Here is a 14053-nt window from a genome sequence, read left to right as displayed (position 1 = left end):
ACTTGAAAAATTACAAGTAATTTATTTACATGTACCATACATATATCTTCAACCCTATGTATTGTAGACCAACTCTAACTTTAAGCATTAGTAAACGTGGACTTAAATTTCTCACACTTCATTTGTTATCAGTAAGAATACGTATATTCTTGAAACAAAAAGAAATACGGATATTTTCTACTTATCGGCCGAGACAAATCTTATTCATTGTCGCATTGGCTCTGAAGATAAGGTGCTTTTGGTGAGTGATGAAGTGAAACTCAGTTTATCACTGAATCATATTATTGTAGTTTACCAGTTAATAATATAAAATAATGAGATAAGTTTCAATACATTAAATTAATTGTGAATGAGGTGTGAAGTTTTACTTCAATTGGAAGTATGAAGAATCTCCGACCAAAACGAAGACAAGAATATTTATGACCCATTTGTTTATTATCACTACGAAATCAAAAGAGTGTGGCAAATCCCCACTGCAAAAGCTAAAGCTGTCTGCACGTCCATATATCATTTTATTCAACCCAAATCCCATACATGGCAACTACGACTTTTTCTTTTTGGTGAATAACTACGACTTATTTTAATGAGAAATTGCTGCTTCTCCGAAAGTTTTCGGAAGAAAAACCTCCGACCCTCTCGTTTAAAAAGTGCCCATAGTTTTCAATGTAATTACATGATTGCCCCATGAGAGAAATTCGACGCTGCCGAATTCTGAGGTTTTAGCATCTCTCCATTTCAAAATACCCAACAACCAACACATATGGACGTAGCGACCGCATAATTAAGATGCTACTGATCTCCGATAGACCTTATTATTAAATTATTATTCCTACATGGGTTCGAAGGCGAGAGGGTCGACGGAGTAGAGGGCATATAATTTTTTGCCGTCCTCGGACCTGAAGTACACCAGCTTCTTCAGGGTAGCTCCCGTGACGCCGCCATGGAGATTCGTTCTCTGATTGCAGGTCGCCAGTGGGGAGGAGGCAAGGAAGACCCCTGCACATGTGGGCGGCATAGCTGGTGACAGTGTCCGGGGCTTTGATCAAGTAGTATCCTTGCTCGTCTGTCTTTGCATTCGCCACTGTCGATCTGTCCATAGTGTTATGGCACACGAGCTTCACCCCCGATCCTGAAGCCACATAAATGTGGTAAATATGTATATATGTATATATATCTATCTATAAATCATTATAAGCATATATAGGACTGTTTTGTATAATAAACCGCTAATATATATACATATATGATATATATATATATATATATATATATTTGAAAACGGACGTTAAAATGCCACTAGTCCCAAGTTTTTCTTTCACATTACAGCTCATGTAGAGTATCGACAGTCACAGACACATACATACATATGTGCTAGAAATCTAGACTTGAGAAATAATTAAAAAAAAACACTTATTAAGGATGGTGTAGCGTAGTAGCGAACGTTCTCAATCGGTAATCAATAAGTTTTCGTGTTTGATACTCATGATGGGACTTACCCGGCTCTTTCATTAGCTATTAGAAATTTTATTTCATTATATTAGGACTTTAGATCTCTTTTATAATCCAAAAAAATATGAAAACTTCAGAAAATGATATGAAAAACTACATACCATTAAGCGGCTTAGCTTGCCAGATAGTGTCAATGCCCTTGAACTTCTCTGGTTTGCAATAAACGATTCCCCGAACCCAAATGAAGCTCCTCGGGGAAAGACTCATGGGCGGGTGAACTGGGGCCTTAAAGGGAGCCGGAACTGGGGCCCCTGGGGGCTTGGCGAACTTGGACTCCTCAAATAGGTTGGCGGAGGCACCGGGGAAGAAGCGAGTGCTGATGTTCACTAAGAGCAAGAGCTGCCAAAGCATGAGGCCTTTGTTTGGGCCAAAGAAAGCCATTATCGGGATAAGTCAAATGACACCTCCCTTCTATCCTAAATTCCTAATTAAGGTTCCTTTTGCTATTTAAAGAGAAGAAAAAAGAGAGAGCTCTGAGTCTTCAAAGGCGATGAAGTTGGGGATTTATAGGGACATAAGGGCAGCATCCCAGCGTTTTCAGTGAGAAACTAGTGAGCGACTCCGGCGCATTGGGTAATAACCAAAGTTGTATAATTGAAACCAATGACAAATTTTTTATTGATACTAAATGATCCAATCTTTCAAAAAGAGTGTACTAATTAATATTTTTCGGTTACAAGGAAGGCACATGAGTCTAATATAATGAAATATAAATCCTAAATAACTAATAAAGCAGTACATGATAGTCTCACTGATTATCGAATCTGGAGCATCTTGATTACCAAGTGAGAGCGTGTGCCACTGCACTACACGCTCTTTCGTACTAATTGATATTTCATAGGTATAAAGACTAATCTCGCCATTACAGTCGCTTGTTGACGCCTTTCCAGCGGACAGTCTGTCGAAGGGCTTTCCAACACCCCCTTTTCCGATGGGTCGATTTCAATTGGAAAGCTGCCGGAAAATCTGTTCTCCAACGGATTTTCACTGGTTTTTCGATGGATCTACCTGTCGAAAAAACACTCTAATTTTAGCAGTGACTTTTAGGTGGTTCAGCAGTTGTGATCATGAGAGTTTTATTTTTTAACGAATCAATCTCTTTCGAATCCAATCGGATATGTCATATTTTCGAATATTAGGTGGTGTAAATGGAAATAAAAGGAATTTGTATGTTTAACTAAAATAAAAATTTTAAAAAAATCAATTTTTAATTAAAAAATAAAAAGAAAAGGGAAGAGTGAGTCCTTTCTGGTAGGGAAATCCACCCACTAGCCACTGGGGAAAGGGTGAATAAGAGATTTAATTTATTTAAGGTAGTTTCAGTTTATCAATAAAGTTTTATTCTTTATTTGACTGATCTCACTTGAATATTAGTCTAAATCAATCAAATTAGTTGTACTCTTGAATATTAGGCGATATACACCGAAATAAAAAGAATTTTTATGCTTATCTTAATTAAAAAAATTTAAACAAATCAAAATCCAATTAAAGAAATAAAAAGAAAAGAGGGTGTGTCCCGCGGGTGGGGGACCCACCCTACTCGGCACTGGGGACGAGTGAACAACAGATTTAATTTATTCAAGGATGTTTGTGTGTGTATATATATATATATATATATATGTATATATCTTGTTTTGCTGAATGATAATTCAGTTTAATTTTATAATCAAGTTATATATTATTAATTTCAATATTGGGTTATTCATTAGCCAAAAGAAACAGGTTACTGAGTCGGACTCCATATGATCATATGCAAAACCTAGCTATAATATAGGTTTTGCTCGATACTAATCATATCTATAATATTCTTGCTTAAACCGTTTTCTTTGGGTTTGCACGACAGGTATTTAAAAGTATGATGAGTCCATACTAATTCAAGTTTGAACTGGAACAGACAACTAAAGAGTAAAGTTCCGCATTGGTGGTTAAACCGATCTCTTTTTTTTTTTTTCAATACTAGACAATGAAGATGTATATTAAAGTCAAGTCATCGAATCAGTGAGAATTAATTTCATTGGTTCGACGTTTGTTTCAATTTAATTGGGTTTTGATTTCGTATTTTTTGGATAGAGAAATCCATATTGAGGTCGAACGGTAAAATCCTAGGACCCATCAACGGGAAAGTCGCCAACAGTTAGAGCAGACGTCCCTAAGCATACAATATACGGCACTTTCAACTTAACTCCCAAAACGACAAAATATGAGGTCGAACGGTAAAATCCTGGGACCCATCAACGGGAAAGTCGCCAACAGTTAGAGCAGACGTCCCTAAGCATACAATATACGGCACTGTTCCCTCGTGCCCCACCAGTCATTCAAAAAACTTGCCTAATTTGTCTTTATATGGAATTAAAATGAGTTGAGTTTAGCACAACTCAATTGCCAAACACAACCTTACTCTTAATTGACCAATCTAACTTGATCATGAATTAGTTTGGATTCATTGGAATTCCGGATATCGGGTAATGCTCGTTAAAAAATAATAAATAAAGACACCGACCAGACAATAATATATCATCAGAATGGGAAAGTCAGAAGAGATTTGGTATTGAAATTGCTTATAATTAAGGCGCAATAAAATATTGAGATTGTGTTTTCGATAACTGAGAAGTTACACTTATCAAGGAATTTTTGCAAAATTAAATATCACAATTATTTCACTATTTTTCTAGGTGATTATTTTTTTTGGGTAATTAATTATTTCACTATATATATATATATTAATTTAGTGTACTCACCAAAATTTTCTATTCGTGTAATGAGAGTTTTTCACATAAGCATATTGAGCAAACCCCCAACTCATGATTGATTGTCTCTTCAAGCCTTCCCCCTTAATAAATGCTTAGAATTTTTTTAAAATTTCCATAATTTATTTATAATTGAATTGGATATTCCCAAAAGGAATTTTACAATTTATTTAGAGATATTAATCAACGAAACTACTCGCAATGTCTTTTATTTATTTCTTATCTTCTCTTTAATAGAATTAATAAATACAACAACATTAACTAAAAGTAAAATTCAAATTTCCATAATTTATTTATAATTTTATGAGATATTCCCAAAAAGACTTTTACAATTTATTTAAAACTATTCTCAATGTCTTTTATTATTTCTTATCTTTTGTATTATAAAATTAATAAATACAACATTATTAATTAAAAATAAAAAAAATGCAAAAAGCCATCGTAACGCGTAGGTTACTGGACTAGTTATATTAGAAGACATGACAAAGTTATAAGGACAAGCGATCTCTAAATCATGAAGCATATGCACTTCTTCAAAGGTCAAACGAACGAAGAACAATCAAAGAGGGTGCAGTACAGTTGTGCACACTCTCGCCGGATAACCAAGAGGTTTCATGATCGATATTCATGTGAGATTACCCGTACCCCTTCATTAGATATTTAAATTTTTTATTTCATTGCATAGGCCATGGGCTCCCTTATAATTGAAAAAAAAAGGTCAGATGAAGAGAAATGAAAAACAAAAAGAGGAGCAGAAAATAAATTACACAAAAATTATTACAATGACACGGGTTAAATACAGAGAAATTTTAGCAAAAATTTGCATATCCAAGTTATTTAGTTATTTAATCTAATGAATTTTTACACTGCGCATAGCTATGGAAACTAATTTTCCTCAGTCGTGCAATATGTCCAATCTAACCCCAAAAACTAACGCGTTAATTATTTTATGGTACAACAAGAGCTTTCTAGATTTTCGGTATAATTTATGGTTCCACATCTCCTAATTCAGTAATCTTCTTTCTATGGTATAATTTTTTCTTTGTCTCATTGTTCTAATAAAAGCGCAGACATTGATCTTCTAAATACCATGATATAATAATAAAAAAAAAAAAAAAAAAAAGGAAAACACAGATAGGGACGTCCATGTACAGAATTTGGGACGGTTTGATTATTCCCAAACTTAAAACCCTTTAAAAAGAGTCAGTTTCCAAACCACCCTTTCCAAACTCGTAAGGATTTACAGAAAATTTCCAAAATGCTTCCCACTAAATTAACCTGTTTCCACCAGAAAAATCGTTATTGACCCATTAATAGGCTCTTAACCATTATAGGACTTGAAGTAGCAGTAACAAAACATATATTTGATCACAATAGTTTCAGAAACAAAATACAGATAAAGTAATACCAATAAAAGAGTTTCACCAGTTGAGTTATACCAATAATATAAAAATTAAAGCTGATACTCCTCAATATATCAAAAGAAGAATAAAAAAAATGATCGCAAACTCAACTTTTATTAACTTTAATAATTCACTAAAACAAAAGAACTAAACTGAAGAACGAATGAGAGGAGACTTAAACCCCTGATTGAATTAGAATATGGTATTTTGTAAATCTAATATATGACCATTGATATTTCTATAATTTTGTATTTTAACAGAATTGGGACGGCTTTTGAGACAAGATACCATATTCTTCCCAAACTCTATAAGGTTTTAGTCAATAACTCCTAAACTCTTCACAATTCCCAATGGGATAAACACTTTAAGGCCTCATTAGGGTTTGGGAAGGGTCAAAATCTATTTATTAAACCCATAAACATCCTAAGCACGAACTTAAATATTAGATAATTTTTGTAAAACCATGCTCAAAGATACATTATCTTTATTAATTTTTGTACTAATATATACCACTTACGTCTTCTTCTTCTTCTTCTTCTTCTTTTTTTTTGACTGGTTTGGAAGAGGTTTATCATCTTGGTTGCCATCAACTTATTTTAGAGGTAGACTCGGATGTAGTTCCTCGTTTCATTTGCAGCTAGTAGGGATCCATGTGCACCTCAGCTTGCTTCAATGGTAGATTCTATTCAGGAGTTGCTGGCTCGTAATTGGATCGTGGAGGTTCTACCCACATATACAAAGAGGATAATTCCTTTGCATATTGGTTTGACTCGTAGCGCTCTCCACTTGCCAATAGGGGTTCCCTTTTATCATAACCCATCGACTGCTCTTTGTCCGCTCTTGTTTGGCGATATCTTGGGGCTTCCTTACCCCACCTTGGCAGTTTGCAATTTCTTTATTTTTATAATGGGCTTTCACCCCATTTTCCTACACAAAAAAAAAATATATAGAAATGTCCCACTAGCGAGAATTGAATGCAATTTTTTTTTTGGTTTAAGACTAGAGATAGCGTCATTACACGAGCCATTTTCTCGGAAGATTCGGTGTTAAAATTTTTTGCACTTAATTTTTTTTCCAGGTTACAAGGAAAAAAAAAAGAAGCTTGAAAGGTTTTACTTGTGAAATTGAATTCAAAATCTTTTGGTTTCAAGTTGAGGGTGAGTGTTATTGCACTGTAGTTCTTTTATCTCTCGACACTTGCTTATTTATTTACCCGTAAAACCACTGATGTCTCAGCCTAATAATGTTTACTAACATTATATATATTTTGTTTAAGCGTTGGGTAGGCATCGATCACAAGGTATTTCAGGTGGGTTTTGAACCCTAAACTGTAGATAAAATGTACCCATGCATTGGGAGTTCATTGTATCATTGAATCACATTTCTGTGATTTAATACCACTTAATTAGTTTACATCTCAACATTTTATTAACTCTAAATTAGGTGGGGAATTATAAGTTGAATAGAAGTCACGTTTATAAGTGAGATTCCAACCCAAAACAAAGACAAGAATATTAATTATGACCCATTAGTTTATTTTTTCACTACGAAATCATATGAGTGTGGCACATATAATAATAGCAAATCCTCGCTCCACAAGCTAAAGCTATCGGGATGTATGTCCTTATATTTTATTCAACCCAAGTCTCCATGCATGCATATGGTCTCTAAACAATATCCCTGACATGGCAACTACGACTTAAACATTTCGAAATAGCCAAAATCCAACACAAAAGGATGCAGCAAAGGCATAATTAAGGTACTACTGATCTCTGATGGATCTTATTAGATTATTATGCCTATTTGGGTTCAAAGGCGAGAGTGTCGACAGTGTAGAGAGCATATGGGTTCTTGCCAATCATGAAGTACTCCGGTTTCTTCAGGATGGCTCCCGTGATGCCGCCGTGGATCTTCGCTGGCTTTTTGCAGTTAGCCTGGGGGGAGGAGACAAGGAAGACCCTGCACTTGTGGGCGGCATAGCTAGTGATAGTCCTAGGGGCTTGGATAAAGAAGAACCCGTGCGCGTCTGTCTTCGCAGTCGTTACTGTCCTGTACTTGGTGTTCTTGCACACAAGCTTCACCACCGATCCTGAAACCACAAGGATGGGTGAACATATATATCCATATATACATTATTCATATATATATGCATATATAGGTTTGTTTTATGTAATAATACGTGGTTAATGTATGTGAAGAAAGACATTTAAATCCAACTTGCACCAAGATTTTAAGTCATTTCGGCTCGTGTAAAATTCAGAAAGATGCGAGAGAGAAACGGGGTTTGGTGCAGTGCAGTGGCAGTGGCATTGCCCTTCATTTTTTTTCTTTTCCTATTCTCTTCTGGGGCCATCGGCCTTATATATATAGAGAGAGAGACACACACACAAAGACATATGTGCAACTTGCGAAAGTATAAATATGAGAGTTTCAGGAAATGATAAGAATAACTACCGTTAATTGGCTTAGCTTCCGCGAGGGTGTCAATGTACCGATACTTCTGAGGTTTACAGTAAACAAGGCCCCGAACCCAAACGAAGCTCCTCCGGTGACGACTCACAGGTGGGTGAACTGGGGGCTTTACTGGTGCCAGAACTGGGGCCACTGGGGGCTTCTTTGGAGGGAGAGGAAGAACTGCAGGTGGCTTGGCCGGTGGATGCACCGGGCCAGGTTTGACGGGGGACTTCTTCGGAGGGAGAGGAAGAACTGCAGGTGGATGAACCGGGCCCGGCTTGAAGGGGGAGTTCTTAGGAGGGTGAAGCGGTGGGTGTCCTAGGCGCGGGGGCTGAGCAGGTGGGTGGACCGGTTTCCAACCTTGGCGGGAGTGGGCAGGGCCAGGGGCAGGAGCGGGCGCCAAACGGCGGCGCAGAATGGCGAACTTGGAGTCCTCGAATAGGTTGGCAGAGGCACCAGGGAAGAAGCAAGTGCTGATGCTCACTAAGAGCAAGAGCTGCAAAAGCACAAGGCCTTTGTTTGGGCCAAAGACAGCCATTGTTGGGATAAGTCAATGGCCTCTCTCTTCTATCCTAAAATTAAGGTTTGCTATCCTATTTAGAGAGGAGAGAAAGGGCTCTGAATCTTCAAAGGCAATGAAGGTGGGGGTTTTATAGGGATTTAAGGGCGGGATCCCTGCGGTTTTCGCTGATAATTGTCTAATTTTATAATTGAGTCGTACATATTATTATTTTTAGCATTGAGCCATTCATTAGCCAAAGAAATTGGGTTACGTGGGTCGGACTCCATACGGTCAAACAAATACACGACCTGGCTATAACAGTCGCGTATATGTATATACCGCATTTCAATACGTTTTGCTCGACACTGCTATAATATTCTTGCATAAATGATTTTTCGGGATCTGCAACTAACTCAAGTTCGAATTGGATCAGCTCACTGAAAAGTAAAGCTTTCTCAACCAATGCAGTCAAAAACTTAGATTTTGACTTTTAAAAACTTATGTTTTTATATTTCATGGTGAATTAACTCACCGTGAAAACTTAAATCTGATAGATTCGTATTGAAATGCAAGTTTATTGTGTAGAAATTATTAGAAACTTGAGTCTATTGAGTAAAAAATGAAAATACTTTATTATAATTTTTAGCTCAATTTAAACGAAATTCATAGATCTTTTAGCTCTTACAACATAAAAAAAATAAGAATTAATTTATAATTTCTTTTAAGCTTATACAAAATTGACGCTTGGAAACTAAAACAAGAGAATTTTTTTTTTCGTTGAATATTAATAGGAATGTATATTGATCCTCAATTTTATCTCGAATAAGGTTATTATTCGTGAAAATATGTATGAAATTACTTTCAGAGCACTAAGTTTAAATTTTTTTTTATAAAAACTTACGATTATACGATTCAATTCTATATTTTGATAGTGAGGTATTCTTCACTATTATTACTTTTTTTTCGGTTACAAAGTTGATCCAAGATCTATAGTAAGAGACTATCACTACTTAGAAACTCAATTTTGAAGCCTTACTCCCAGTCGTGGTTAATTGAACTGATCCGGTTTCCTTTTTAATAGTGCACAAGAAAGGGGGATATTAAAATCAAGCCACCAACGATACAATAATCAGAATGCGGAAAGTTAGAGGACATTGGAATTGCTTAATTATAAGGCGCAATAAAATATTGACATTTGCTGCTTGATAATTTAATATTGACATTGTGTTTTCGATAATTGAGAAGTTACGCTTATCAAGGAATTCTACCAAAAATATATATATGTTTCACAATTATTTCACTACATAATTTATTATTAGAACAAGAAAGTCGTAAGGAAGCAATCTCTCTCTAAATCATGAAGCATATACACTTCTTTGAAGGTCAAACGAGGAAAACTAAAAAATTTAGAGGGCTAAAAAGTATATCACACAAAGGTAAGAACAACTATTACAGTTATGCCCAGAGAAGTTTCAGCCAAAATTTGCATATCCTAATTATTTAGTTATTTAATTTAATTAGTTAGAATACGAAACACATCTACCAATTCACTGAGTAAAGCGTGAAATTTTCTTCTTTTTTTTTTTTCTAATTACACCGAGGAAAGTGCAATTTTTTTGTAAAAATGCTCAATGATACATTATCTTTATTGTTTAGTTTCTACAATTTTTGTCCTAATACAAGCCACATACTTCCAACTTACAATTAAAAGTTATAACATAAAAAGGAAAAATAGAAAATGATGAGATTCCTTTATAAAGACACGTGAATTAATGAACGAATAGAAAAGAAAAAGTTCATTTCTAGCCGGGAGAGGTAATCACATTAATTTGAGATTACATAATATGTCTGACAATATGCTCTTTAGGTTGCTTTTGGAGGAGGTAACCTATCGTTCAAAAGTTCTTAAACTTTTTGGTCGATTTCTTCCCAAACGTATTATCAAAGGATTTTCATGTTTTTCTACCGGAAAAAAAGGTTTTTTCAGGTTATATTCAATTAACGTTGATTAATAGTTTTACTCCCACATATTGGCTGAGAAAACACCAAAAAAAACTGCAATTAATATGATCCATACCAAGTGAGCATCTGAAATTTCTTCGAAATTTAAGTTACTATTTTGAAAGATGGAGGCCTGACAAATGATAAATAAATGAATAAAGCAAGGTCTCATCTCATGTCATACGGAGTAAGGCATAATCAAAAGATTCGACATTTCTATATCTCGATTGCTGATCATTAAATGATCATTCAATGTCTTCTATTAAAAATTTATTAGATCCGGAGACGAAGCTTTAATGATCTTCTCCTTTCTCTTGGCCGCATCCCTAGCTAGCCAGTTCGTCCAGTACCCTTGCCATTAATTGATTTCTTAAAAATCTCACCAAGTCATTATTGAATAATAATTTAATCCTTGCTTATAAATATAGCTAAATTTTCATCAGAAGCTAGCTAGGGTGTTACAGAACAGTGAGCTTATAGCGAGTAGAAGAGAGACAAAGTCAAAGAGGATATAATGCAATGGAGTACACTCTCACCTGATAACCAAAAAATTTCGAATTTAATATTCAGTGTGGTTATCCATGACCTTTTATTAGTTATTAAAATTTTCATTTTATTGTACTAGACTATTATAACTGAAAAAGAGACACGTGCATCAATAAGAGAAACACATACATCGATGAGAGAAACTCACACTACAAGAAAACTGTTTTATATAGATGGAATATTGAGATGGAAGCCACTCCGTCCATATTTGATACGGAATTTTGGACGGCATTGGAACAGAGTCCTTATAGACTAACATAGAGACAGAACTTTCAGACTATACAAGTAGGTACGAACCTAGAGACGAATATTTCCGTCTATAAACATATAGACGGATATTTTAGACGGTTGTGTTCGTCTAAACATTATGGATGGAATATTCCATTCAAATATTCCGTTCCAAGAGTAAGGACGGAATTAGAGACCGATAATTCCATTCATACATCATGGAGACGGAATATTCCGTCTATATGGCGGTCTCAATTTGAGACGGAACTTTCTATACCAAATTCCATCTCTAATAGATTTACTTTACCAAACTCGAACATTTCCTTTATTTCATTGAACAGAGAGCAAAAACACATACAGAGCACTGGAGCTCCGGAGATTTCATTCCCCCATCGTTCCCACACCCAAGCACTCGAGATTTTCAAGGGATCTGAAGTTCCCATCCATCCCCCACCGTCCCGAGCTTCCTTTCTTGCGGTAAGTCTCTCACTTAAAAGTTCGAAATTCTTTGTATATGTATATATAGTTGATCTGGAGAACCTAGCTAGTTATAACCCCCATTTGCTTATATATATAGATGTTGTATATACTCTCATATATATAATTGTGCTTAACATATATACTGTTATTGGTTCGTTTATATATATATATATATATATAGATCTTTTTTGGAAGATCTTCCTTTTGTTGATCTCTTTGTGTCGAATCTTCTATAATTGTTTGTATTTATACGCAGATCAATGTGGATATTCCTCCACATAGATTATGGATGTTTATCCAAACTGTGTGGGACTCAAACAGGAGTTCATTAATGGGGTTAAAGAATTTATACATCACGCCAAACAATTGAGACTATATCAAATGGAGGGCACGATTAGATGCCCTTGCGTAAAATATCGAAAACGAGGTTACATGCGATCAAAGGAAGAAGTGATGATGCGTCTATTGATTTCGGGGTTCAAACCTAATTATTAGTATTGGACGGATCATAGGGAGGTTAATCTCATGTCCATAGTGCAAAACAGAGTTTTTATGATGATCCGCAGCGAAGAGTTGATGAATTTGGGTATGAGTTCCAGGAGAATGTTAATCATGATGATCAGTTGCGAAGGATTGATGAAATGATTTATGATGCTACTAGACAAGAACTTGGGTATGAGTTCCATGAGAATGCTAATGAAGATATTGATATGGAGAGAGTGACAACAAGGAAGAGCCTAATGTTGATGCTAAATAATTTTATGATCTTCTTAACTACTACAATTAACCATTATATCCATAATTCACATCTCATTCTACTTTGGCTGTTATTGTTAGATTGATGAGCATTAAAAGTGACTGGAATTTGCTCCATGATGCTGTTGATGAGGTGTTGAAGTTGTGCGAAATAATCACTATCTTACATAATATTCAGAAGAACTATTACGAGATGAAGAAGATTTTCTCGAAGCTTGGTTAGCCAAGACAGAAGATCGATTGTTGTGTGAATGGCTGTATGCGGTATTATAAGAATGATTCCGAGGCGACTGCTTGCAGGTTCTGTGGTTCAGCTCGATATAAAAAACGTTATGCAAGTACGAAGAAAACTAGGAAGCAGGTTCCAGTGAATACAATACACTACTTGCCGATCATTCCTAGGTTAAAATGGCTTTACACATTGACGAGTTCAGCACCCACATGACTTGGCACTATGAGAATTGGAGAGAAGACGGGTTGTGTGTCATCTTTTGGATGGGAAGGCACGGAAGGATTTTCATCATGTACATGAAACATTTGCAGCTGAACTTTGGAATGTGAGGTTAGATCTTTGTTTGGATGGGTTCAACCCTTACAGTCAATCCACAAGCCCTTATTCATGTTGGCTTATTATTGTCACTCTTTACAACTTGCCACCTCAGATGTGCATGGCATCACCTTACATGTTCTTGATTTGTATAATTCATGGACCTAAGAATCCAAAAGGTAAAATAGATGTGTACCTACAACCTCTTACGATGACGTGACATTATTATGGGACTTTGGGATGGAGACTTATGATATCTAAAGGGAAAAAAAAATTCACTTTGAGAGCATCGTTGTTGTGGATTGTAAATAATTTCTTGGCATATGGTATTTTATCTGGCTGGATGACAGCTGGTAAATTAGCATGTCCTTATTGCATGGGTTCAAGCAAGGCGCTCACCTTGAAGTATGGCAGGAAGAATTGCGGGTTTGATTGTCATCGTCAATATTTACCCCAAGACCACCAATTCAAGTCAAATTTGAATGGTTTCCGAAAGAGAAGAGTCGAAGAAGATCCTCCTCCTCAAGAATTCGCCTCTTTTGAGGTTTGGGAAATGTTTTGTGATTTGCCAAAAGTCATCGATTGTGGTTGTTCTTGTAAGATGCCGGGATATGGTCTTACTTACAACTGGATGAAGTAGAGTATATTTTGAGAACTACCTTATTGGAATGATAATCTACTCCGACACAATTTGGACATCATGCATATTGAGAAGAATGTGTTTGACAACATCTTTAATATTATAATGGATGTGAAGGGGAAGACGAAAAATAATGAAAAGCATGCTTGGACTTAGAGGTATTTTGTAGGCAAGGTAAATTGCATTGTGAGCAACTGCCGAACAATCGAGTTCGGAAGCCAAAGGCCAACTATACATTCT

At 35.7% G+C, this 14053-nt stretch overlaps 2 protein-coding genes across 2 annotated transcripts; both read right to left on the bottom strand.

Annotated features, from left to right (window-relative positions):
• Positions 1–243: 243 nt before the first annotated feature.
• LOC116205662 lies at positions 244–1981 on the bottom strand. Its single transcript, XM_031538294.1, has 2 exons — positions 1611–1981; positions 244–1129 (listed from the first exon to the last, which is right to left on the bottom strand). The coding sequence occupies exons 1-2, from the start codon at positions 1888–1890 to the stop codon at positions 816–818; spliced, it is 594 nt and encodes a 197-aa protein (XP_031394154.1). The 5' UTR covers positions 1891–1981; the 3' UTR covers positions 244–815.
• Positions 1982–7167: 5186 nt separating this feature from the next.
• Positions 7168–8733, bottom strand: LOC116203145 (non-classical arabinogalactan protein 30-like). Its single transcript, XM_031534811.1, has 2 exons — positions 8114–8733; positions 7168–7748 (listed from the first exon to the last, which is right to left on the bottom strand). Exons 1-2 carry the CDS (start codon positions 8649–8651, stop codon positions 7459–7461), a joined length of 828 nt encoding a protein of 275 aa, XP_031390671.1. The 5' UTR covers positions 8652–8733; the 3' UTR covers positions 7168–7458.
• Positions 8734–14053: the final 5320 nt, after the last annotated feature.

The sequence above is a fragment of the Punica granatum genome, chromosome 4 (assembly GCF_007655135.1).
Source record: "Punica granatum isolate Tunisia-2019 chromosome 4, ASM765513v2, whole genome shotgun sequence".
In the NCBI taxonomy this organism is placed as follows: Eukaryota; Viridiplantae; Streptophyta; class Magnoliopsida; order Myrtales; family Lythraceae; genus Punica; species Punica granatum.
Note: the sequence above shows the minus strand (reverse complement) of the source record. Positions and strands in the feature narration are given on the sequence as shown.